At 43.2% G+C, this 27,944-nt stretch overlaps 1 protein-coding gene across 1 annotated transcript; it reads right to left on the bottom strand.

Moving 5' to 3' along the window:
* Positions 1-5: 5 nt before the first annotated feature.
* Positions 6-12,661, bottom strand: LOC125458017 (uncharacterized). The gene is made up of 3 exons (XM_048542875.2): positions 12,343-12,661; positions 2,686-2,740; positions 6-599 (listed from the first exon to the last, which is right to left on the bottom strand). Exons 1-3 carry the CDS (start codon positions 12,496-12,498, stop codon positions 97-99), a joined length of 714 nt encoding a protein of 237 aa, XP_048398832.1. The 5' UTR covers positions 12,499-12,661; the 3' UTR covers positions 6-96.
* Positions 12,662-27,944: the final 15,283 nt, after the last annotated feature.

The raw sequence follows: 27,944 nt of genomic DNA, 5'->3' as shown, positions 1-27,944 counted from the left end.
TTCTGTTTACCCCCATCCCTCAGACCACCCACCCCCTCCACCACCCAGGTATTTTTTGCTGGTAGCAAGTGGGAGGTGGGTTCGAATATCATTGCTTTAGGTGAAATGGATTCTTTTGTAGCTGTAAGTTGGAGACAGTAGCCTGGGTCTCATTTCAAGTCTATTCTCGAAGTTGGCCATACTAACTGATCTCCTCAAGCCTTTTTCTCTGACTGACCGCATGCACTTATAGCCAGTCCTGCTATAGCTGGAGCTCCACATGTCTATAAGGTTGAAGTCCCCATACTTGTGGATACCTGTTGAGATCTCAGCAGCATATGGATAGGCTATCATTTTGTATGGCAAGTAGCACAGGATCTCGCCACTGGCTGAGCGCAGGTACTGTGTCCGGTACCTCTTGTAATGCCGGCTTGGCCTCCCATACTTCAGTTGTTTCTCAGCTGGGGGTACCATCCACTCCAGGGAGTAGTGCACTCTTCTGTGAGCCTTCCTATTGAAGCGTGGGCTGAAGACAGCTCCCAGCATGCTTCCCAGCCTCCTTTTCAGTGAAGCCAGAAGGCGGAACAGCAAAAAGCCTCGTGGGGCATTTACCTTGCATTCTGAGGAAAACAGAAGAGCAAAAAGTTGTTATCAGTTGTCATTCACTTTGGCCAGTCCAGCAACTTCTCAATTTTAAAACTCTTTTGAAATCCCTCCAAGGCCTTGCCCATCTCTATCTCTGTCATCTTCCAACTCTCTGTGATCTCTGTACTCCTCCAATTCTGGCCCTTTAGCCATCCCTAATCTTCACCACTCTAACATATTTTGTTTTCCAGGTTCTAAGCTCTGGAATTCCTCTTTTACAGCTTTCCCCCTCTCTAGGTAATAACCGGCAGCTGTAATGTCACTGGATGAGTAACCCAAAGCCCCAGGCTATTATTCTGGGACATGGATTCAAATCCATGGTAAAGATGGTAAAGACTGAATTCAATAAAAATCTGAAATAAAAAAGTAGCTTAAATGTGAATTTGTTGAATGTAACGTCTAATGTAAAAACACATCTGGTTCGCTAATGGCTATTAGAGAAGGAAATTTTCCATCCTTACCTGGCCTGTCTACATGTGACTCCAGACACACAACATTATGGGTTAACTCTTCATTAAGGATTGACAATAAATGTTTGTCTATCCAGGGACATCCATATCACAAGAAAGAATATAAAAAAGGTTGACTCTTTTCCCAGTGGCTTTTATAAAAAAAAACAAACTACTTTTGATCAAGTTTTTGGTCATCTACTTTGGAGACATCAAATCATAGATGATAGTACCCATAGGCCATTCACCTCTTTCGGCATGTTCTATCCTTCTCACTTTCTACCCATATCCTCATATGTTTATGTGGCATTCTGCATTTGTTTAGTAATCCTTTCATGCGGTGTGCTTTATGCAGTTGAATACTTTGGTGAGCGCAAGAACCAGTTATATTCAGTTCATTTAGAAAGAAAAATATGCATTTTTAAAGCAACTTTCGCTATCGCAGGATATCTCAAAGGGTTTAATAGTCAATGAAGAGCAGTCACTGACACAGTGCTGGAAATTCATCAGCCAGTTTGCACACAGCAAGATCCCACAATGGTAAATGATAGGTCATCCCTCCTTTCACTTATATTTATTTTGGGATAAGTATATACCCAGGAAACCTTATCCCCCTTCAAGGTATTGTTATGGAATACTTCACCCCCACACAGGAGGACTGATACAGAATCATTTTAGCGACTGATCAAAAGGATGGCACCTCCAACACTGACCTTGAATGGAGTGTATGTTCACATATGCAGCTTGAACCCACAACTTTGTGAGTCAAAACCAAGTGTGCTACCTCCTGAGCCATGTCTGGCAAACAGAAGAACCTCCACGCTAATTCCCTTCATCATCCTGTTTGGAGCATCAACACAGTCAAGGAGAAGTTCTTTTGGCACAGTGATTCTCTGCCTCTGAGACAGAAGTTACAGGTTTAAAGTTCCACTCAGGAACTTGATGGCCAAGGAAGATGTACCCAGCAAAACAAGTTGCAAATCATCTGATACACCAGTGACAGGTGGTTAAAACAAGCAAGTCTCCTGGTCGGTCAGGTTTGATGCAGACGGGGGGCCCTGTCCAGCTTCTGGTGACAACCAAGTGGCCTAGGATTGGATTCAGGTGGTACAGTTGGAATGGTCCCATCAGAAGGCTGCTGGGAGAGGGGAGGAAAAGATGTGTTTGTCAGAGGCATCATGTTGGTAGTAGAAATGGTGAAGTATGATTCTTTAAATACCAATGATATGAAAAGTAAAGATAAGGGAAATTCTATCCTGTGTGTATCTTTGTAATGTGTTTGTGGTATGCTTGTATGCATTTGTAATGTCTATGTATTTGCAGTGCATGTGTCTATAGAATGTACGTGCTATTGTATGTGCGCGAGTGCACTGTGTCTGTGTGTCTGTGTAGATATATAATTGTTGATTGTGATATATAATTGTTCAGTTAATCTGTCACCTCCCTTAAACCAAACCTCCAGACTCCTCTCAACAGTCCTGTGGAATGCTCCATCCAAAGTGCTGCACAAACTACCTGTCTATGAGAGTCAGTCGTCAATCTATAAGATGATGTAGTCTGTTATTTGCCCTTTAAAATGACATATAATAAAGAGAACACTGCAGACACTTACCCACTGATTGAGTCTTCCTACAACTCTTTACAACTGTGCGAATACCATTGTAAATCTACACAAAGGAGACAATTTCAATGTTACATATCATTATAGAATTAAAATATCAAACGCAGTTAAATTAAATGCACTGGATCTATCACTGGCTAGAGAGGGAGAAGCTAGGTTTGTTTTTATGCTCTGACCCCTAAAAAGACATAAAAGTCAAATATGTCATTCACTGATACTGGTCTGTATTTCCATCACGTACAATGTTCTCATTCACTTTATAAGACTGGTGGTCATTCTTTCTGTTAAAGTTACCATTATACAATGCTGCCATCTCGTATGGAAAATCTAGTTGTTTATAGTAGAGGAGTACAGCTAACAGAAAAGACAGTGCTCTCTCAGCAATGGGTATATCCAGAGTGAGGCCAAAACTAGAACAATGGCAGCAAAAAGCAAGCAATTTCCTGACTAGGTGTTTCCCAGGGAATAATGACCCTCTGGACAATGTTGTTAGCTGATGTGTTAGTGTCTCAAGACCTATAGAGGCTAAGCAGGCCAAAACCCTGCTATATCACCCAGTCAGTCCACTCTGGTATTTTTCTGCTCCTTTCCAATCTTTTCTCACCTTGCCTCATCACAAACTATTATTCCTTTCTCCCTAATATCTTGTCTTGTTTTCCCTTCAATGTATTTATGCTATTGGCTTAATCCACTTCCAGTGGCTTCAAAGTTCCTATTTCCTTCGAGTGAAGAAGTTTTTTTGAATGCCTCATTGGAGTTCTTGGGAATTATCTTACAGTAAGGGCTTCCAGTTATGATCTTCCCCACAACAGGAAACATTCTTTCTTTTCTCACTCCATCAAGAACTTTCAGCATTTTAAACACCTCAAGTAGGTTACTTTCAAGACAGAAAAGAGAACCCGGCTAGCAGTTCTTTCCAAATGTATATAACCACACATTTCTGGTATGACCCTTGTAGATCTCTTCTGCACCCTCACCGGTATCTCTATTAATCCATTTCTTCCATAAAATGGCATCCAGAACCTCACTTTATACTCGGTAACAAACATTTCATAAGACCATAAGCTCATAGGACATTGGAGAAGAAGTGGGCCATTCAATCCATTGAGTCTGTTCCACTATCCAATGAGATCGTGGCTGATCTGACAATTCTCAATTTCACTTTCCTGTCCTTTCCCTGCAATCCTCGGTTCCTTGACAGATTAAAAATCGGTCGATCTCAGCCTTGAATATACTTAATGACCCATTCTCAACAGCCCTCTGCAGTAAAAAATTCCATGGACTCACAACCTTTTCAGAGAAGAGATCCCTCCTCATCCATATCTTAAATGTTGAATCATTTATTCTGAGGTTATGCCATCTGGTCTTCGACTGTCCTAAAAGGGAAACAACCTTTCTGCATCCACCTTGTCAAGTCTTTAAAGAGTCTTGTATATTTCAATATGGTCACCTCTCATTCTTCTATATTCCAACCAGGACAGGCCCAATCTACTCAGCCTCTCCTGATAAAAGAGTTGCTCCGTATTTGGTATCAGCCTAGTGAACCTTCTCTGGACTGTGTCCAATGCCAGTACAACTTTCCTGAGATAAGGCCTCAAAATTGTTCGCATTATTTTAACTGTGATTTGACCAATGGCTCAGATAGATTGAGCAAAACCTGCCTACTCTATTCCCTTTGTTGCATTTACCTTCCCTATTACCTGCTGAACTTGGATGCTGTTTTTTTGTGATTCATATTCTCAAATCTCTCTGCTCCGTAGCTTTCTGATTTTTAAACATATCGCCCTAGAAATAAAACCTAACGATTGGTTTGTTTTTAATGACCTTGTTACCTGTGTTACTAGATTTTGGTGGTAGATGTATTTGTACTCGAAACCTTTCCTTCTCTTCTTGTTCCACCACCTAGACTCTAATTTAGAAATTTAAAGATTATGATCTGAATGATCACACATGCCATATTCCCTGTGCTCCCACAGCTAAAGAACTGGGGCTAGAGGGAAACCGATTCAGGGGAAAAAATTGCCCCCCAGTAAGGTCACTCAGAGATAGTAAGAACTGTTGATGTTGGTGTCAGAGATAACACAGTGTGGAGCTGGAGAAACACAGCAGGCCAGGCAGCATCAGAGGAGCAGGAAAGTTGATGTTTCAGGTTGGGACCCTTCTCCCGAAACGTCAACTTTCCTGCTCCTCTGCTGCTGCCTGGCCTGCTGTGATCCTCCAGCTCCACAATACGTTAGCCTCCAGTAAGGTAATGGTCATCTGGATATTGAATATTCACGGCAATCAACAACGATGTGTTCACTTTGGATTAAATGCTTCCTGTTGGATAGCAATTCTCGCTGGGGTCTCCAAAAAAGTAAAATCAGGCTCTGTTATATTTTTGGCCATCATAAGTGACACCTGCCCTGATATAGCCACACTTAATCATTGCTATAAATATGTCAGTGGTTTGACCTTTATTGCGTGTCACAATCAAGGTAACACATCGCAAACACACAAAGGCCAATCACTTTATTGAGTGAATGAGGAACAGCAAATCATTTAAGACAGAGCTCCCAAAAACTGCAACACTGTGAAATTATGTTTGATGTACAGTCCCTGCAACTTTCCCCCATCTCATCAATTTCTGTGGCGTTGAGATTATGCATTATGAATGCATTAAACTATTCAAAATTGTTATGATTCCAAACCAGATCTTCAATTTTACGCTATGGTCCTGGAATAAAATTAAAATTTGTTACAGCTGTTCAGGGACCAATAGCCTTTAATCTTAAAGGAGATAAATGATTAGATTCAGGGGATTTGAGAAAAGAGGATGCCACAATTTTAAACAGACATCAGTACCTAGCCATGCAACCTTGGAATAGTAAATTTGCAACTTATTTCTAACACTCAGAGTTAACATGTGGTAAACACTGGTAACATCCTCTGATCAAAAACCCAACAGCACACATCAAGTAGCAAATGGAATCAATCAGCTACTAAGGATTTGTCAGCTACTCCCATCAGAAGTTAAAGATACAGTAAGCAATTAAATCTAATTAAACATCACAAGGAACTATAATTAATCACTTCTGCTCATCTGGCCTTGAAACTCCCTCTGATGATCCACTCTGTCACGGACTGGCTTTCACCAACTGCTCCATTTCTGGTCAATCACATTCCTTTCCTAGGGCTACTTCACACTTCACACCAAAAAACTACACTCTAGTGCTTGCGCACGTGCACAGCTCCCAGCCTTTCACTGCCAGCTATCTTCAACAAGCTGGATCTGTCTCTGTTTCTGTCCACCACCAGGAAAACACATTAGGTAGGCAAGCAAAGCCTGTTAAGGGCAACGCTGACATCAAAAAATAGTGAGGTGGGGTGGGGAGAGAGTTGGGGGGGAACTAAACCAAAATGGAGTTGTAGGGGAAATAAAACACTCTATCCCCCGCAGTGCCCACCTCTTCTTTTCCTGAGATATTCCCTGAACCCTAATCTTTCTCAGCTGCATCATGCAAACACCTCATGTGGTTTCTCAATCCCTACTCTCAGATGTTCTGAGCTGTTCCTCGTGAGCCACAATTTCCAGTTGTTTTTTGGTGAGCCTTGACTGCAGCATCTAGCTGCCTAATACCTCGCAAAACTTGGTCTGAGTTCCAATAGCGTAGTGACATTATCTTGGGTCTTAACCTTTTCTTCCCTACACAGAAACTATGTAATTCAACTGACTTTATTGTAGAACAGCTAAAAATCAGCACTTTGAACACAGAGTTGACTCTCTGCCTTCTTCTCATACTAACTGACCTAAACGCCTTGTCTGTAATCTCTTGAACTAATGTTCAATTATTCTTGAGTGATTTATTAAAAGCCCTTCTGCTTTTGCTGGGTTGAACTGTAGGTTGCCACCGAGTAATTCTTAGAATCAAAGGCCCTCTGAGTGTTACATTCCGGTACAATTGGATACATAGGAACTGGATTTTACCACAGATCCCACATTCAAAGTTATCTCAAACAGAATTGCCAAGTGTGCAAATTGCTTCAGAGAGCTAATGGAAAACTTCACATGCTACAAACCTCTTCTGAAGCATCACTGTGTATCTCAAATGGATCTTTTCACTGTGTTTAATTATTAAATAAGACCCATTGCTGAATACATAGTCCCTGTTTGGAATGCTGGATTTATCAAAAAATGTTTCAATAAGCTGTACTGCATTCAGAAACCAATATTGAAGCTGATCCTATGCAACATGCACCAAAGCGACTCTGACAAAATCAAATAACTGAATATGTCTTCCCTCACTGATTGGTGGAACAGCTCCATCTGAACTTCACTAGAAAACTCTTGACACCCACTTCCCATTGAGACTATCTCTGCCCAAAGAAGTAAACGTACCAGTTGAGCTAAAGAGAAATGAAGCCTTTCTACAAATGAAATATAACACAAACAGATTATGATACAGCCTTACTTAATGAAACTCTGAATTGTCAATCATTTCCATATTATTCAATTAACTCAACTTGACCACATATATCAGAGATAATGGGAACTGCAGACGCTGGAGAATCCGAGATAACAAAGTGTGGAGCTGGATGGACACAGCAGGCCAAGCAGCATCTTAGGAGCACAAAAGCTGACGTTTTGGGGCCTAGACCCCTCAGGCCCGAAACGTCAGCCTTATATTCACTAAGTTGCTGCTTGGCCTGCTGTGTTCATCCAGCTTGACAATACATTATCTTGGGACTTCAACACAAAACACAAGACATCTTTCATTTTATTCTGCATAGTAAGGAGACCTTCATTTCGCAGCAGCTTGTAAATCATTTTTGAAGTACAGTAACTGCATTCTATTCCTATTTTAATAACTGCCTTTCACTACACTATGAATTATGACTAGTTGATTTTTCTAAATCATTTCAATTTTCATGCTGTCAGGATGCTTTTTCAATATCTGTCTGTCTTTCCAACGGTCTGCCTGCTTTTCTCTCTATCTGTGTATCTAGCCATCTGTCTGTTATTTTGACTGTCCATCTATCTGTACGTCTATCTATTTATTTGTTTATCTATCTATTTGTATGCCTGTCCAATCTCTCCATATCACTCTTTCTATCTATCTTTTCATCTCTCATTCTGAATTTGTCTATCTATTTGTATGTCTATCTTATCTCTCCAGCTCTATTTATCAGTTTATCAATCTGTATACTTGTCTGTTTATCTATCTGCCTGCCTGTCTGTTTATCGATCTGTCTAACTTGTTTAATCCACTCGTGGAATGTGGTGTTGCTGGCTATTTATTCCTAGTTGCCCTTGAGAATCTGTATGTCTACTTGAAATGAAGATATCTGCTTATCTTTGTCTATTTATCTAAATAATTACCTTTTTTGCCCAACTATCAGTATTTCTACCTGTCTATGAGTCTGATTGTCTTTCTGCTTAACTATCCACCAATCTATATATTTCATTGTTTACTCAGAGGCTGGAGGCAGGTGATGACCTTCCTGGATCAAACTGATCAATCTCATAGAGCTGCTGACCAATCAGAAGCTGGAAAGCTGTCTAACATTTTGGGAATGTGATTCATTTGGGTATATTTGAGATCTGCCGGGTTGAGGGGAAGTCGGGGAGGGGGCAAACCGAGGAGCAGGCTGGGGTTTCAGAGGCTCAATTGAGGTGGGAACCTGAGGTGGATTATTCTTTGAGGGATGAACTTCTGATGCGCCCAGGACCCACTGCCCTCTGCCCAGCTGGCACCGGGGAACCTGCAGCTCTTGTCACTGATCATGGGCTTCTCCTGTCTCTGGTTAAATCCCGGTGGTGATGAGATTAGGCCTTTAAATTGATGATAATTGCTTACTTAACACAACAACTAGCCCACTGTTCGACTGGCCACCCAATGCCATAACTCCCCTACCCCTGTATTTTAGTGGTGGAGGAAGGACTGAATTTAGTGAGGCAACCACCTCAAACCCATCAGCAGAGAACGTTAAGTCCAGTCCATTGTCTGTTTTTGATTATGAAGTCCCAATTATCCAACTAGGTTGTGAACAATGGTGGTCACAGCACTGAAACATCCCTTCCCAATTTCTGTCGCCTGGAACAACTGCCATCTATTCCTATTTTCTGCTTTCTCTCTAGATGCCATCCGGAAATCATTTTTGTCACTTCTTCCCTGATTCCACATGCTCTGACTTATTCATTAATCTATCCCGGGCACCTTCATAAAATCCAGATAAATTACAATTACTTGACACTGTCTTTATTGTGTTCCTTTGTGAGGTATGGGAGTCACTGGCCGGATGAGCATTTTTTTATTTAAATGGAGGGCAGGGCTTGATTCTTGAACCACTGCAGTCCATTGGTGTGGATACACAAACAATGCTGATCGGGAGGGATTTCTAGGATTATGATCCAGTGACAAAGAAGGAACGGTAATATATTTCCAAGTCAAGATGGTGAGCAGCTTGGAGGAGAACTTGCATGTGATGGTATGCTCATGTACCCATTTCCCTTATCTTCTGGGTAGTAGTGGTTATTGGACCAGAACTTGCTGTCAAAGGAGGCTTGATGAGTTGCTGCATTGCATCTTGTAGATGGTACACACTGCTCTCAACTCTCTGCCACCTCCTCAGAAAATCCAACAGGATTGATCGAGCAAGATCTCCCCTTTTGAAATCCACACTGATAACTTATCATAATGCTTTCCATTTTATTATTCAACTATTTTTCCTACATTGATATATGTTGACATGAAGAGAGGGGTACTTGAGAGATGGCAATTGACTGGCCATTATTATCTAGTTGTCATGGGGTATGAGGCAGACATATTGTATAAAGAACATTGCCTTATAGAGTGCTATATAAATCTGAATTCCTGACTTTAAGTGCAAAATAAATATATAGGTGGAAGAATCAAATTGGACTTGAAACATTAACTCTGTTTTTCTCTCCAGGGATGCTGCCACACCTGCTAAGTTTCTCCAGCATTCTCTGTTCTGATACCAGATCTCCACCATTCACAGTATTTTGCTTTCAAATACATGACCCATCATTCTTCTTGCTTTCTAGCCCAGCAAGTGGAAATGCTTACAGTTATTTAAGAAGCTATCACTGCAACTTGTGGGATCTTACTGTATGTAAACTGATTGCTGTGTCATTACAACTGTGACCAGACTTTAAAAAATGACAGTAAATACTTGAGGAGCTTGTGTTTGTGACAGATACAAAAATTAATGCAACTAGTTTTGAACTGCAGTCATCAGCATGTTGAGCAGTTGATGTAGCATTGAGACACATTAACAGTGCAGCAGCCAAATGGCACACAACAAGATCCCTGAAAAAGCAATATACTAGTGAAGAGATAATCAGTTTGGGTGATAACGATCACCTCAGGGAAAGTTAAGACAGAAAAAATTCAAGTGACAATGTGCAGGAGTCCTGACCTATTAGTGAGCTGTACGTTCAATAATTTAATTTGCCATTCTCTCTCTTAAGTGACCATCCTGATGATGATTCCTAAATCTGCAGGCTTTACAGTAAGAGAGGAGAAAGGAACAGTTATGGGGAAAGTTCTGGGGAACTGAAATAAACAAGTGACTCTTGGAGACCGCGTTGCAGAACACCTACTCTTAGTTTGCTACAAACAACTGCACCTCCCAGTCGCAAACCATTTCAACTACTCCACTGCACCACCCCCCCCCCCCGCCGCCCGACTCCTCGGACGACATGTCCATCCTGAGCCTCCTGCATTGCCATGATGACACCACCTGAAAGATGCAGGAACAGCATCTCATATTTCGCGGGGTAACCCTGCAGCCCAAGGGTATCAATGTGGACTTCACAAGCTTCAAAATCTCCCCTCCCCCAGCCGCATCCCAAAACCAGCCCAGGTAGTCCCCACCTCCCTAACCATTCCTCCCACCTCAATCCCCACACCCATCTCCTACCTACTAACCTCATCCCGCCCCCTTGACCTGTCCGTCCTCCCTGGGCCGACCTATCCCCTCCCTAACTCCCCACCTACACTCACCTTCACTAGCTCTAACCCCACCTGTTTGACCTGTCTGTCTCCTCTCACCCTAGCTTCTCCTTTATCCATCTTCTATCCGCCTCCCCTTCTCCCTATTTATTTCAGAATCCCCTACCCCTCCCCCATTTCTGAAGCAGGGTCTCGACCCAAAACGTCAAACGCTCCTGCACCTCTGATGCTGCTTGGCCTGATGTGTTCATCCAGCTTCACGCCATGTTATCTCAAATTCTCCAGCATTGGCAGCTCCTGCTATCTCTCTCAGAGACCAGCACAGGATGATGGGCTGAACAGCCTATTTCTGCTTGGTTTGTAACTTAAGGTATGTAGTAGTTGTAGATTGAGGAATCCTCATTCAACTACGCAACTTCATCTGAAGTCTGTACCGTCACATCTGTCAACAAATCTTGGATTCAAGATGAAGCAACTGAGAAATAGAGGACATTGAAACAGAAGTTGCTGGGAAAGCTCAGCAGGTCTGACCGCGTCTGTGAAGAGAAATCAGAGTTAACGTTTTGGGTCCAGTGACCCTTCCTAAAAAGACTGTTCTGAGGAAGAGTCACTGGGCCTGAAATATTAACTCTGATTTCTCTTCAAAGATGCTGCCAGACCTGCTGAGCTTTCCCAGCAACTTCTGTTTTTGTTTCTGTTTTACAGCATCCACAGTTTTATTTAAAGAAACAGGATGTTTCTGAAGGGTCAATGAAGGCTTTCAATTAATTGATTTTTATGAAATAAAAACAGAAATTGCTGGGAAAACTCAGCAGGTTTGGCAGCGTCTGTGGAGAAGGCGGAGTCAACGTTTTGGGTCCAGTGACCCCTCTTCAGAACAATCAGGGTCATCACCCCCTTTGTTTATCAATAATCTATTAGTTTTGCCTTGAAAAAAATGTCCTGCATTCTGCTTCCGTCACCTTTTGAGGAAGAGAATTCCAGAGACTCTATCAGAAACAAATTTTCTTATATCCGTGTTAAGTGCTCGCTTATGTTTTATCTCTGCACTCCCCCAGTACAAGAACACATTCCAATGTAATCACACAGAGGAATTTGTAAACAGCCAAAAATTTGACACATTAAGATTTCAGAAGTTTTCATTCTTCCAATGCTATTCCGTTTTAAATTTAATTCATTTTCTTGATTTAGGGTGATCAGTGGAAGGATTAGATGAGGATGGAGAGAGAAGCTTACAATTGACCCCAGCCTATCCAAACTTGTCCCCGGTTGATTCCCAAGCACTTTACCGGTACCCACTCATTCCTAATTGTACATCCGTATCTAATTGCCCTCAGCCCAGTTCCCAACAATCCATTCCCAGTGGTCCTATGGCATCCCCTGGAATATCTGGAATTCTCTGCCAAATGTGATGGTTGAGGCAGGAACCCTCAATCCATTGAAAAGGAGCCCGGATCTGCTACAGACTTCAAGGCTCCAGACTATACTGTGGGTCAGTGGGATTGGAATAGGCTTACTCCGCGAAAGACGGGCTCAGTGGCTTCTTCCTGTGCCGACACCTTTCTATGATCCTCAATCGTTTTGAGTGTTCCTGACTCCCAGTTTCAACCGTCAATTTCAGTCCATGTGACTGATTCCATACATGTTGTGAGCATGAAGAGTGATTTCCATCAATAACGCAAAGCCTCACCTGAAGTAATGAGCTGTAAGATACCAGGACGATCAGAACGCAGCTGAAATAGAACAGAACGAAAACACCCACATGCTGACAAAAGTAACCTCCCTCCCAGTCAGTTGGAGGCAGTAGTTCCGGCTCCTCCTCGGATATCTTGGTAAAGAAATGCATTCACTCCAAATGTGAAAATGAAAATAAATACTTCCAGCACCCCGCCAAGCCCTTTGAATTTGTAACGAGTCCCTCTGTCAGGAAATCAGTCTAAATTAAAGCCGGAGCCCAGCTGCTGGCGCTGTTTGTTGGAGACATAGCCGGGCACGCTGACACATGCCATTGCTTCACAGACCCTGGTTAATGACATAAGAACAAATTCCTCGGGTCCTGAGCGCAACATCTCACCAACAAATTATGACGTGTTATTAAGTCAAGCCTCCCTCACTTCAGAAAGGATCAGTGTGGGAAAGGCGGGCGGGGCAACGAAAGAATGGCCTGAGAGGGGGCAACTGGTAATGAGCTTAGGTTGGAGAGGCATAAGGGAATGAGAAGAGGGCAACTGAGAATTATCTGGCGCACAATTGGGAATGGGACTGAGATGAATGGTGCACGATTGACAGCCATTGGGAATGGCTGGGGATAATGAATGAACTGAGGGCATTTGGGGTGACACAGGGCAACTTGGAATGGGTTGGGGTAAATTAGGGAAATCGTTTTATTTGTTCACAGGATGAGGGCATTACTGGCTGGAACAGCATTTGTTGCCATTACTAATTGCCCAGTCAGCTGCATTGCTTTGGTCTGGAGTCAGATGTAGGCCAAACCAGGTAAGGACAATAGATTTCCTTCCCATAAGGACATCAGTGATCCAGATGGGGTTTTCCCCTGACAATTGAATTAATTTTTAATAACTGATTACAAATTCCACCATTTGCCGTGGTCGAATTCAAACCCAGGTCTCCAGAACATTCCTGGACCAATAGTTCAGTGATAATATCACTAGGTCATACCTTTAAGGTAGCTGTGGACAAATAGGAATGAACAGGGCCACATGGTTATGGGTTAGGCACTTGGGAATAAACTGGGGGTGATTTTGGATATGCAAGGGCAATTAAAATTGGGCGAGGGTAGTTGGGGGCCAGCTGGGGCAATTCAGAATGGCTTGAGTATTTTAGAATAATCTAGGCAATTGGGAAGACATTTGTGAATGGGTTGGCAACACTCCAGTGGACAATGGTAGAAGAGTTAGCACATTAGAAAATCAGCTGCAGACAAGTGCCAATGTGTGGGCAATTGGGAATGAATTGGGTAATTGGATTTGGGGTGTGAGAATTAGGAATGGATTTGGGACCATAGGCAGGGGGCAATAGGGTATGGATTGGAACATTTGGAGATGGGATGGGACATTTGTGATTGGCTGGGGAGCAATTGGGTTGGAATGAACATCGAAGTATGTCTTGTGTTAATGTAATGTTGCCGTACTGGAAATGTACTGGGAAATATTGGGAAGGGGCTGGAATGAGCTCATAAACATATCCTGTCTAATCATGGTCATATGGTGGGTAATGTTGTGAAATTAAAATATGGGAGTAACCATTCCTGATGTTTCCTTGAGGTTGCAGACTGGTTATGGCAAAATCCAGGATCTGATCTGACACTCTTCTTGATCATTTTTCAGCTGTCAACATCCCAGCTTTAGAATTCCCTCTCACCCTCACACCTTCTTTAGGATACTACAAGGTAGGTTGCTGGCAAAGCTGGTATTGCCCACTGTGAGAAGGTTGGGTTGGTTTTTGGGGAGGGCATGGTGGGGTAAGTGGCTGACCATCTCTGTAAATGGCTGCATGTAAAAGCTTTATATTCAAACACAGCTCCTGACAGTTCCATCATGGAAGACTGGTTCCTCTAGCTCAGGATTCCCCGTTCACATCCAGTGGAATATTCCTATCCAGTGGGATTTTCAGGTCCAGTGTGTTATTCATATCCAGTGGGAGAACAACATCCCCTGGCTGTGGGAGTCCATGAAACCTTCCCACTATATAAGACTCATCCTTCCTTTTGGCTGGGTTAAGGATAATTTTGGGAGAAGTGGTCACAGCCTGTCAGATTACAAATCAGTTCATAGATCATTCCAAGTCTTCACACACTTCTCCAAAGGAAAGCAGACAATAGTGATGAGCTATGGGCCCTGCACAGATCTCTGTGGGAACACCATCAGCAATGGGAGCACACAGATTTTCTCCCTCCTCATCCCTCTAGATTGACATCTAGATGTGCAGTAAAGGTGCAACTCTGTTTGGGTTCCGGCCTTCTGCTTGTCTTGGTCCATTAGTAATAGGGCATCTGAGGCAGACACTGTGTAGTGGTAATGTCCCTGAACTATTCATTCAAAATTCCCAGGTTAATACTCGAGGTCATTGGGTTCAAGTCGCACTTTGACAGATGGTGGAACAGGAATTCAATAAAATTTGGATCAGGAGAAAGCTAGCCTGATGGTGACCACGCAATGACGACCCATTATTGTAAAAACTCCTCTGGTTTGTTGTTGCTGTTTAAGGAAGGAAATCTACTGTCACTCCTAAATTAAAAACCAAAAAAATTGTGGATGCTGTAAATCAAGAACAAAAACAAAGTTGCTGGAAAAGCTCAGCAGGTCTGGCAGCATCTGCGAAGGAGAAAACAGAGTTAATATTTCGGGTCTGGTGACCCTTGAAGGGTCAATTACTGATGAGTGACAAATTCTGCCTGGCTTATGGCACTGATACCTACATTCCAAGCACAAATACAAATGAAAAGTATTTGATTTATTGCAGGTCATACACCGCAATGGGTAGCTAACCCCATAGATCATAGAACATTACAGCACAGTACAGGCCCTTCAGCCCTCGATGTTGTGACGATCTGTGAAACCAGTCTGAAGCCCAGCTAACCTACACATTCTGTTATCGTCCATATGTTTATCCAATGACCATTTAAATGCCCTTAAAGTTGGTGAGTCTACTACTGTTGCAGGCAGGGCATTCCACGCCCTTACTACTCTCTGAGTAAAGAACCTACCTCTGACATCTGTCCTATATCTATCACCCCTCAATTTAAAGCTATGTCCCCTCGTGCTAGCCATCACCATCCAAGGAAAAAGGCTCTCACTGTCTACCCTATCTAATCCTCTGCTCATCTTGTATGTCTCTATTAAGTCACCTCTTAACCTTCTCCTCTCTAACAAAAGCAGCCTCAAGTCCCTCAGCCTTTCCTCATAAGACCTTCCCTCTATACCAGACAACATCCTGGTAAATCTCCTCTGCACCCTTTCCAATGCTTCCACATCCTTCCTATAATGCAGTGACGAGAACTGTACGCAATACTCCAAGAGCGGTAGCGCCTGAGTTTTGAACAGCTGCAACATGACCTCATGGCTCCGAAACTCAATCCCACTACCAATAAAACCTAACACACCGTACGCCTTCTTAACAACCCTATCAACCTGGGTGGCAACTTCCAGGGATCTATGCACATGGACACCAAGATCTCTCTGCTCATCCACACTACCAAGAATCTTACCATTAGCTGAGTACTCTGTGTTCCTGTTATTCCTTCCAAAGTGAATCACTTCACACTTTTCCGCATTAAACTCCATTTGCCACCTCTCAGCCCAGCTCTGCAGCTTATCTATATCCCTCTGTAACCTGCAACATTCTTCCACACTATCTACAACTCTACCGACTTTAGTATTATCCACAAATTTACTAACCCGTCCTTCTACACCCTCATCCAGGTCATTCATAAAAATGACAAACAGCAGTGGCCCCAAAACTGATCTTTGCGGTACACCGCTGGTAACTGAACTCCAGGATAAACATTTCCCATCAACCACCACTGTGTCTTCTTACAGCGAGCTAATTTCTGATCCAAACCACTAAACACCCTCAATCCAATGCCTCAGAATTTTCTGCAATAGCCTACCATGGGGAACCTTATCAAACGCTTTACTGAAATCCATATACACCACATCAACCGCTTTACCCTCGTCCACCTGCTTGGTCACCTTCTCAAAGAACTCAATAAGGTTTGTGAAGCACGACCTACCCTTCACAAAACCATGTTGACTATCCCTAATCAAATTATTCCTTTCTACATGATTATAAATCCTATCTTTTACAATCCTCTCCAACACTTTATCCACAACTGAAGTAAGGCTCACTGGCTTATAATTACCATGGTTGTCTCTACTCCCCTTCTTGAACAAGGGGACAACATTTGCTATCCTCCAGTCTTCTGGCACTGTTCCTGTAGACAATGATGACGTGAAGATCAAAGCCAAAGGCTCTGCAATCTCCTCCCTAGCTTCCCAGAGAATCCTAGGATAGATCCCATCTGGCCCAGGGGACTTATCTATTTTCACAAGAATTGCTAACATCTCCACCTTATGAACGTCAATCCTATCTAGTCTAATAGCCTGTATCTCAGTATTCTCCTCAACAACACTGTCTTTTTCCTGTGTGAATACTGACAAAAAATGTACATTTAGCGCCTCTCCTGTCTCTTTGGACTCCATGCACAACTTCCTACTACTGTCCTTGACTGGCCCTAATCTTACTCTAGTCATTCTTTTGTTCCTGACATATCTGTAGAAATATTTAGAGTTTTCCTTGATCCTACATGCCAAAGACTTCTCATGTCCCTTCCTGGCTCTTCTTAGCTCTTTCTTTAGGTCCCTCCTGGCTAACTTGTAACTCTCAAGCGCCCTAACTGAGCTTTCACGCCTCATCTTTACATAAGCCTCCTTCTTCCACTTGACGAGAGATTCAACTTCTTTAGTAAACCACGGTTCCCTCGCTCGGCCACTTCCTCCCTGCCTGACAGGTACATACTTATCAAGGACACACAGTAACTGTTCCTTGAACAAGCTCCACATTTCAATAGTGCCCAGTCCCCGCAGTTTCCTTCCCCATCCTATGCCTCCTAAGTCTTGCTTAATCGCCTCATAATTTCTTTCCCCCCAGCTATAACTCTTGCAACTCATATAACTCATGCTCCCTGCTTGTCTTGGAACTATGGTGTAATGTATGTAAGCCCACCAAGATTTCAAAATGTTCCTCAATGAGCTCTTCAACACCTTAATTACAATCATCAGATCATGAAGGGGTTAAGGGCTATCCAACACACTGAACTCCTCCATCACAGACAACATTTTATTGGCAAATGCTGGTATTTTCTTCTTCTAGCTGGCTCATTCGCACTGACATATCCTGCCTATTATCTGAGTTAGATATTTGTTGATTTAAATTCCACACCAGAGACTTAAGTACATCAGCGCCTTGCTATCACCACGAACACACTCCTGAGGGAGTACTGCACTGCTGGAAGTGGGGTCTCTTGGGTGAGATGTTTAACTGAAGCCCTATCTTCCCTGTTGGATCCAAACCCAGCATCTTTGAAGAGCAGCTTCAGTCATTCAGTGTTTTGGCCAGTAATTATCCAATAACTAATGTAATTGAAACCAATTAACTGGAAGATTTTTATGGTAACTTACAATTTGGCTGCCTGATGACGCTAACTGCACTTCAAAAATCTGTGCAATATCCTAGAGTTACAAAAGACAATTTTTAAAACTTCATTGAGCATCTTATCTAATGGGTGGCACTGACAACAATGCAGCATTTCCTCAACTCTTGACTGAAATGTTCTCCCCAACGAATTTTTTAATTCTTCTAGGTGTTTAAATCCATAGCACCCGTGTCACTAAAGAAGTGATGGCCTAGTGGTATAATGGCTGGATCCAAATAATGTTCTGTGGACCTGGGTTCAAATCCTGCCATGGTGAAATTTGAATTCAATAAAAATTTGGAATTAAGAATCTAAAGATGGCCTTGTGTTGATTGTCAGGGAAAAAACCCATCTGGTTCATTAATGTCCTTTAGGGAAGGAAACTGCCATCCCTACCTGGTCTGGCCTACATGTGACTTCAGACTCACAGCAATATGGTTGACTCTTAACTGTCCTCTGGGCAATTAGGGATGGGCATTAAATGCTGCCTAGCCAGTGACACCCTCATCCTGTGAATGCCATAAAAAGGTTTTGACACAGAGATCCAGAAAAGTACCCAGTGTTTTCCCAAGAGCAGTAATCATCCTGTTCAGAGATGTTGCAACGGATCTCCAAAGTTAGACGGAATTGAACCTATGCCACCTGGTTCCGAGGCAGGGACTCTACCACTACACTACAAAAGGGCCCCACTGAAGAAATGTGTTTTGATTGTTGGCGGTATGTGAGGCTCTCTCATCTGAAAGTAAAACCAGCTAGGAGAAAAATGTAAAATATTGTTATAAGACAGTTATATTTCAACTTTCTGTTCGACTGTTGGAAATAACATCAACAGACCAAAATAGACACAAAATGCCGCAAAAAAGACAACAGGGCCGATGATTGGAAATACTTCGGCAGTTTAAGCTGCCAAGGAGTGAAAGTCAGTCATTGCAAATTTTGAAATCTGGAGTTTTATTATTAGCAGAGTCCAGTTGATATATAATATTTGTATACAAGCAGATTAGAATAATTTTATGTACGCACTTTTGCAATTCGAGTAGCGTCACTGGAGATTGCCAGGAGAGAGGCTTGGCTCCCAGGAGAGAGGCAGCGACAGCTTTAATGGTTCCACCGCTCCAAAGGGATAGCCAGCGCGCCTACGTGTCGAAAATTACGCGTGAATGTTTGCAGGCACCACTGCAGGGCCCGGGTCTCTTCTCGCCAGGCGCGTATCCTTGTAAGTTTATCGTCCATTCTGCCCGGGAGAACTTGTGTGGGTCATAGTTGCAACACAGACGGCTCAGGATCTCCTGCTCATCGGGCTCCAGGTAGCGGAGCCGCCTCCTCTTGCAGTGGGCGTACGACCGCTTGTGCCTCTTATGGCACGCCGTGGTGGAGGGGAGCGGCTCCCGGGAGCAGCCGGGCCGTTGCTTGCACGGGCTGGGAGTCCCCTTCGAGAATTTCAGCCTGTCGAGGAGCAAATTCCACAGGCGTCTGAGTTCATTAGTGATTTGGTCTTGGATGCTTTCACAGTTGTGTCCTTGAGAAGCAGGGGAATGGGAAAAACAAACAAATCAGCGAGTGGTTCAGTATCTCAACGCTTTGCTAATCCTGGCCTCTCCAATTTGAATTATTCACGCAGTGGCGCGGTGCATTCTGCTACCTGGGTCCTAACTCTGGAATTGCCTTCCTGCACCTTTCAGACATCCCTTAACACCAACATACAGAGTCACATAGCATGGAAACAGAGCCTTAGATCCAACCAGTCCACGCTAAACATAATACCAGACAATTTTTTCTACTCATTTGTGGGATGTGGGCATCGCTGGCTAGCCATCATTTTTTACCCATCCCTAGTTGCCCCTGAGGTGGTGATGAGCTGCCTTCTGCAGTCCTCCTAAACTCGTCCCACCTGTCAGCTCCTGGCCCAAATTCCTCTAAACCTTTCCCATTCACGTACTTATCGCCTTTATATTTGTAACTGTGCCTCCGTCCACCAATTCCTCAGGAAGTTCATTCCACTTGCAAACCAACCTTTGTGTAAAATATTTACCCCTCATGCCTTTTTTAAAATCTCTCATCTCTGACCTTGTGATATTTCACCAAGTAAAAATTTATTCAGAGACAATGGGAACTGCAGATGCTGGAGAATCCGAGATAACAAAGTGTGGAGCTGGATGAACACAGCAGGCCAAGCAGCATCTCAGGAGCACAAAAGCTGACGTTTCGGGCCTAGACCCTTCATCAGAGAGGGGGATGGGGTGAGGGTTCTGGAATAAATAGGGAGAGAGGGGGAGGCGACCGAAGATGGAGAGAAAAGAAGATAGGACAAGAGAGTTGCAATGGGAGAGAGATTCCCTGAGGTTGGTCCGGAGGGAGGAGGGTAACTTCTTCAGGTTAGGCATCCTTGGAAGAGGTTTCGCGGTGAGGTTAAAATTGTATCAGAGATAATGGGAACTGCAGATGCTGGAGAATCCAAGATAATAAAATGTGAGGCTGGATGAACACAGCAGGCCAAGCAGCATCTTAGGAGCACAAAAGCTGACGTTTCGGGCCTAGACCCCTCGGGCCCGAAATGTCAGCTTTATACTCACTAAGATCCTGCTTGGCCTGCTGTGTTCATCCAGCTCCACACTTTGTTAAGTAAAAATTTATTGTTATGTTACCTATGGACTAGAATCATACATTAGTCGTTAGGTAGTATGTAGTAATGGTTCTGAAAGGATTAATGTTGAAGACTGTGTTAGGCTCCACCCAATCTGATGACCTCAGTCTTGGGGAAGAGCTGTTTTACCTTAAAACCTTATTGGAGACAGATGTACCACCCCTGGTTTAGTGATTATGTCTAGCTTGCCAGTGTAATTTCTACTAACTTGTCTCACGCATAAACTACATCTCAGGGCTTTTGTGGTGCAGAAGGCCCGGGTTGAAGTGCCACCTGCTCCAGAGTTGTGTGGCAGTAATACTCAACGGGTTGACTAGACAGTTTAAAAAACGACTATGTCTTGTTGAGGCAGGAACTCCTTGCTAAGATTCCGAGTTGTCCTCTAACATTGTAACTGAACAGGTACTTGGGCTGAACATAAACAGGAGGATTGTTGGCAGCACCCAACCTGTAGCCATCGGAGTTTGGTTCCACAATGCACACAGCAAACTCTATCCATGCAAGGTCAGGTTTTGGGTATTCATTAATTTTACTGACACAATCTGTCATTTGCCAACGTAATTTATATTCTCGGGTAAGGTACTATACAGCCCAGTGTTAGACCTGGACTACTGGGCAATTGGCTGATATCAGAGTCAGAGTGATATGTTCCAGTTCCACTGCTTTAGCCCATAACATTGGCTGACATTCCCAGTGTGTTACTGGGGGAGTGCTGGATTGTTAAAGTATTGTTATTTGCTTACATCTGGCCTCTCAGGAGGTGGTAAAAGATTCCAAAGTTACTATTCATAAGAGAAGTCAGGGAATCCCCTTGCTGTGACCAATATTTATCCATCAACTGACAGCAGACAGATGTCAATTTTTCAGAGTTCACATACAGGCATAACTAATCAAGCACAGAGAGCATCAATCGCAAACAGGCATACATAATCTAATATGGAGTAGAACATTTGCTTGAAGTTATGAGCGGCGCAGGTCAGAAGAATTGGGAGAAACCATCCTCCCCTAATAGAGGGGTCAGTAATGGGGGTGCAATGGCCGAGTGGTATGATCACCGGACTGTTAACCCAGAGACCCAGGTAGTGTTCTGGGGACCCACGTTTGAAACCCGTCATGGGAATTTGAATTCACTAAATATTTGGAATTAAAGGTCTAACGATGGTAATGAATCGATTGTCGGGAAAAACCCATCTGGTTCACTAATGTCCTTTACGGAAGGAAACGGCCATCCTTACCTAGTCTGCTGTAGTTATGAGTCTAGACCCACAACAATGTGGTTGACTCTTAACTGCCCTTTGGGCAATTAGGGATGGGCAATAAATGCTGCCTGGCCAGTGACACCCTCATCCTGTGAATGAATGAAAAAAGAAACAGAAACTGTGGATACAGTTTTAGCATAATGAGCTGGAGGTTTAGAAGCGATTTGAGGAAAATGTTCTTATCCAGAGTTTGGTGGATTGCTGGAACTAATTGGCTAAAAGAGTAGTAGGTGCAGAAGCATTTAAAAATTATTTAGATTGTCATTTGAAATGCTGCAGGCCAACTGCTGGAAAATGGAATTGGACCGTACTTGGAATATTGTGTTCAGTTCTAGTCACCTCATTATAGGAAGGATGTGGAAGCCTTAGAGAGGGTGCAGAGGAGATTTACCAGGACACTGCCTGAACTGGAGGGCGGGTCTTGTGAGGAAAGGTTGAGGTAGCTAGGGCTTTTCTCATTGAAGCGAAGAAGGATGAGAGGTGACTTGATAGAGGTGAACAAGATGATGACAGGCATTGATTGAGTGGACAGTCAGAGACTTTTTCCCAGGGCGGAAATGACAGTCATGAGGGGACATAATTTTAGGATGATTAGAGAAAGCTATAGGGGAGATGCCAGAGGTAGGTTCTTTACACAGAGTGGTGGGTGAGTCGAATGGACTGCCGGCGGTGGTAGAGGAGTCAGATACATTAGGGACAATTAAGCAACTCTTGGATAGGCACATGGATGATAGTAAAATGTAGGGTATGCAGGGTTGTTTGAACTTAAAGTAGGATAATAGGTCGGCACAACATCGTGGGCTGAAGGGTCTGTACTATGCTGTACTGTTCTATGTTCTATGAATAAATGTTTGATGACCAGCATGGACAAGATGGACCAAAGGACCTTTTTCCGTGCCGTAAAAAAAACTCTATGACTTGATAGTCTCTGTGTCCAAATACTTACGTTCACAATATCTTTGATACTTCTCGTAAACAATATCCAGTAACCTCTTGAAAATCTATGTAAACAAGAAGAGATTGAAGGTTGGTTTCTCTTTTCAAACAGTGGGACAATCTCAAATAGGGATACTTATTACTTTGCCAGATGGTATAAGTCAGGCAACAATTGATAGTCACTTGATATACATCAACCCTGACTTCTTACTCCCTTAATTAGCTGACATGATAGCTCCATTCTAAAATGCTGGCCAGATGTTCGAGTTACTCCCAGGCTGGTTTATTTAAGAAGTCTCGGGCATGAAATAGGTCCTGGAATGGTGGGTGAAATGCAGCTTTTGATTTTCTATAATCTGTTTAGTGCTATTGCCCAACATAATATCCATTCACAGCTACTTCTCCCAAGTCACCAACTACCCAGACCAGTCCCATGGATGTATCTTCACTGGTGGGAAAGTGGTCAAGGGAGAGGAACTGGAGGAATACTCAGGGCTGGGAATATTGAGGAGCTGTGATTAAACGTGGGTTTTGAAGAGGGAAGTGAAACCCTAGAAAACTGACCCCAGAGTCTGTGTACCTTGGGATTTTAATGGCTGTTGCCTTTTTTAACCCCAGCCATACAACTTCATTCGATGTAAATTCCAGTTGTTTTTCCACTTTTGAACAAGTCTAAAGTAAGACAGTCAGGAATAAATCGAATCGAGAATTCAGGAGAAAATTTTTACTTATAAAGTAGGGAGAATGTGAAACATCATCACAGAAGGTCATTGAGGTGAATGGAATTGATATATTTAAGGAGAAGCTAACTAAAGAAAGTTGGGAGAAAGGAATAGACAGGTACAGATGGGATGAGATGATAGAGTAGTTTGAGAAGGCTCATGTGGAGTAGAAACATCTGTGATGAGCAGAAGGGTGAAATGGCCTACTTTGTTTAGTTTTTATTCATTCATGGGAAGTGGATGTCCCTGGCTGAGTTAACATTTATTGGCTATTCTCGGTTTACCCTTGAGAAAGTAATGAACCACATAGTTTAACCACTGCAGTCCATTTAATGCCAGGACATCTACAATACCATTAAGGAGAGAGTTCCAGGATTTTTAGCCCAGCAACATGAAAGGAATGGTGACATATTTCCAAGTCAGGAACATGTGTGGCTTGCAAGGGAACTTTCAGCTGGTGGGGATCCCACATACCTGATGCACTTGCCCTTCTAGATGGAAGTAAATGATTGTATGATGTAAATTCTAGCTAAGATCAAGAGCAGCATTCTCACAATCCCTCAATGTGTGCTGTTGTAAGGTAAGACCCACCATCAGCAATTGTGAGATAGAAACTGTTATCCTGTTATTTGTCTACAATCGCATTGTAAGAAAGCAAAGCCTCACATTTATACTTCATGACCTCAGGACATCTGACGGATGTTACTGCTAATATGAATAGGATCTTTTGCACGTTCCCTCATAAGGACAGGACTGGGTTTAATGTCTCATCCAAAGGACAAAGCCTCTTGCAATGCAGCAGGCCCTCAGTACTGATATTAGGAGGGTCAGTGTAGATGTTTATCATCAGCTCACCAGAGAGCGACTTGATGTACAGCCTTTGACCCAAATGCAAAACTCTGGATAATACCCAGTGCCTCGCTTTTCCATCCTCAATGAATAGCTTTGTGAGGGTGCAATGTTTCCTGATGTGTGATGGGTCATCAGCCATGTTGAAGCTGCTATACCACTCCATGTGATGTTTAACAGAGAGCGGACCACCAGATGTAAAGCATTGCCTCACGAGACTGAAAGCAGCTGAAGCTCAGTAGTCACGGGTGATGTTCCCTGGAGACTTTCTTGCCGTGGTCTGGCCAATATACTGGCCTCTGGAACTGCAAGCACCTGATTGATATGTGCGGAGTTTCCTGATAGCTACACGACAAATGATAATTGCCGTCACTCAGTTACGGGTGGTGTGTCTTATTTTCCAAATGCACAGGCTGAGAGATTGTGAGAACGCTGCTCTTGATTTTACATTGAACTTACACATCACAGAACATTTACATCCATCGCAAAAGACAAGGGCAGCAGATATATGGGATACCACACCCTGTAAGGTCCCCTCCAAACTCACTCATCATCCTGACTTGGGAAGTGTGTCACACTGGAAATATGCAGGAAGTCAGACCACATCAGTAAAAGTGGGAAAACTTTATTGACATTTTGCCAATACTGCATTTATCAGAATGGAGCTGAGTTTCACAGAGATTTTCAAAACCACAAGGCTCGGTAACCATGTAGGGGAGCAGCATGGGTTTAAGCCGCTTGTTTTGACAATCAGGTGGGTTCAAGAATTTATTTTCACTGCGTGAGTTGTGACCTGGAGCATGCTGCCTGGAAAAACAGTGGAAGCAAATTCAATAGAAACTTTCAAAAGGCAGTTGGATGAAGACAATAAGTGAAAAGGGGAAATTGCCCCATTGCCTTGGGGAAAAGGTAGGAGCTGTTTCAAAGAGCCAGCAAGGAAAGATGGGTGAAAGGGCTTCCTTCCATAATGATTCTTTCTGTGATTCTGTGAGCAGTTAGAGGGAGTTCAAAATAACTGTCTTTACATTTCTATTTGCTGAATTGTTCAATGTGTTTCCAGCATTTTCAGCTTCCAATTCAAGGAACCTTCCCTGTCTGGTGAGTATTATTTGAAGCTTCAAAATTATGTGATCAAGAATTCACTCAGGTGTGCTTTAGCAGTCAAAATCTTGGATCCAGATGTTTTGTTTATTTTTGTCTTTCATTGTCGTTCTGCTGAAGCTTTATTGCACACTCAAGTGTTTGTATGGATGTGTTGACATTACATTTACCAGCTTTTTCCATTCATACCTTAGGAAAAACATAGAAGGTCACGACTGCCAAGAAAACACACCCGAAATAGCCAACCAGAAAAAGGCAGACTTGCCGGCAGAATCCATGCTGTAGTGGTGGCGGCGGGGGAGGGTCCCAATATTTCTTAATTCTTCGAAGTAAATCCGTCTTTCAGGAGGGAAGTGAAAGGTGTGCCAGATGAGGATTGAGGGAGGCTGTGCGTTGGGGAGGCCACTCTCCAGGCAGGTGATCCACTACCTGAGACATTGTGACAGGAACAGAGCTCGACATTGTGATGCTTGGAATTTTGAGGCCCATTGTTACACCTGAAACCAGACCCACTATGACATGTGCAACCTGGGGCACTCTGGTCCCATTTATAAGTGACCTCCATCCCCATCCCTGTCTCCACCCCACCCCCACCTACCAAAGTGTCAGGACGCAATGGGCAAAAATAGTACCCAAATCCATTATGCACACTGATCCTGTTTTGATTCTGGCTATTCCTTCACATTAGTTAGCTAAAGGCCTGGACACCAATGGCAGCGTGATTAAAACTGGGAGAAACACAAGATGAGAATAGGAGGAGTGCAAAATACTAATGGATAGGAAAAACAAAGGCATCTGACAAGGATGCAGGAAAAAAATTACAAGGATCTAATGCAAGAGCAAGTTGGTGATGGCAAACTGACATGGTCTTCAAAAGACCTACAGGGGACTTGATGAACTGACTGGCCTTTTTCTATGCTGTACTGTTTCTTGATTCTTTCAGAATGAGAACTTTAAAATTCAGACGCAGCCAGACCTACTGACTAACAAGAATGTCAAAGCCAGAATTTTCACCGATGGTTGCAGAGCTGATGAAGTGAAAAGGTGAACAAAACAACAATGGAAATGGAAGAAATCTGCATGGACACAGAGGAGAGCATTTGGAATGACTGAGGGGATGGAGGGTTAGTTTATGGGTGGAATTATTTAAATTGGATTTGTCTTCCATAGAAGAGAGGTTCAGAAGTGATAGGACTGCTGTGCTTAAGATTCTAAAGTGACTAGATATTTGTAGATTATATCACATGACTTCATGTTCAGAATATTGGAACTAGGACAGAGTCTGTGCTTAAAAACATGAAAATTCAAGACTAATTTGCATAAATTTGTCATCACATTTAACGGTATTCATTGCGAAAATGAACCAGCAAATTGTGATGATAAAGATATATCCTGTGATTTGTGAGTTACTGCCAATTGCTGGATCATTTTTTACCTTTCTTCATGGGATGTGGGTTTTGCTGGTAGCATTTATTACCCATCCCTAACTGCCCTGGAGAAGGTGTTAGTGAACTGCCTTGAACCACTGCAGATGTTGGGATGTATAAGGAGGGAGTTCCAGGGTTTTGATCCAGTGTCAGTGAAGGAATACCAATACAGTTCCAAGATAGGACAGTGTGTGGCTTGGAGTGTAACCTACAGATGGTGGGGGCGTACCTATGCACTTACAGCTGCGCATCTTGCAGACAGAACATGCCACTACTCCAGGCAAGTGGGCAGTATTCCAACACACTCCTGACTTGTGCCTTGTGGATTATGGACAGGCTTGTGGAGTCAGGAGGTGAGTTACTTGCCATAGAGTTCCTAGCCTCTAAACTGCTGTTGTAACCAGACCATTTATGTGCTCTAGTCATGCACCAACACATATGGCAGGCTATGATGATCATCAATAAGAGACCAATCTAACCACTACCTCTTGACGTTCAGTGGTGCCACCATCAGTGAATGCCCCACCATCAACTTCCTGAAAGGTTATCATTGACCAGAAACTCAAGTGGAATCATCACATAAACACAGTGGCTACAAGAGCAAGGCAGAGGTTAGGAATACTGCAGCAAATAACTCACCTCCTGACTCCTCACAGCCTGTTCACCATCTACAAAGCACAAGTCAGGAGTGTGATAGAATACTCCCCGCTTACCTGGATGACTGCAGCCCGAAAAACTCTCAAGAAGTTTGACACCATCCCGGACAAAGCAGCCCACTTGATTGGCACCACACCCACAAGGATCTACTCCATCCACCACTGATGCTCAGTTGCAGCATTGTGTACTATCTACAAGATGCACTGCAGAAATTCACCAGAGATCCTCAGACAGCACCTTCCAAACCCACAGTCACTTTCATCTAGAAGGACAAGGGCAACAGATACATGGGAACATGACCACTTTCAAGTTCGTCTCCAAGCCAATCACTGTCTGGACTTGGAAATATATCACCGTTTCTTTGCTGTTGCTGGGTTAAAATCCTGGAATCCCCTCCCTAAGGGCATTGTGGGTCAACCCACAGCACATGGACTGCAGCAGTTCAAGAAGGCAGTTTCCCACCAGCTTCTCAAGGGCACCTAGG

Source organism: Stegostoma tigrinum, chromosome 14 (genome assembly GCF_030684315.1).
Source record: "Stegostoma tigrinum isolate sSteTig4 chromosome 14, sSteTig4.hap1, whole genome shotgun sequence".
Classification (NCBI taxonomy): Eukaryota; Metazoa; Chordata; class Chondrichthyes; order Orectolobiformes; family Stegostomatidae; genus Stegostoma; species Stegostoma tigrinum.
This window is presented reverse-complemented; position numbering and strand designations above follow the sequence as displayed.

What these genes read in the sequence shown, in the direction of transcription:
- LOC125458017 (XM_048542875.2), bottom strand. Translation starts at nt 12,498, where the DNA reads ATGCATTTCTTTACCAAGATATCCGAGGAGGAGCCGGAACTACTGCCT. An exon ending in CTTACAGCTCATTACTTCAG is followed by an intron (nt 2,741 to 12,342) that starts GTGAGGCTTTGC and finishes TCCTTTGTGTAG; the next exon opens with ATTTACAATGGTATTCGCAC. An exon ending in TAGGAAGACTCAATCAGTGG is followed by an intron (nt 600 to 2,685) that starts GTAAGTGTCTGC and finishes TGTTTTCCTCAG; the next exon opens with AATGCAAGGTAAATGCCCCA.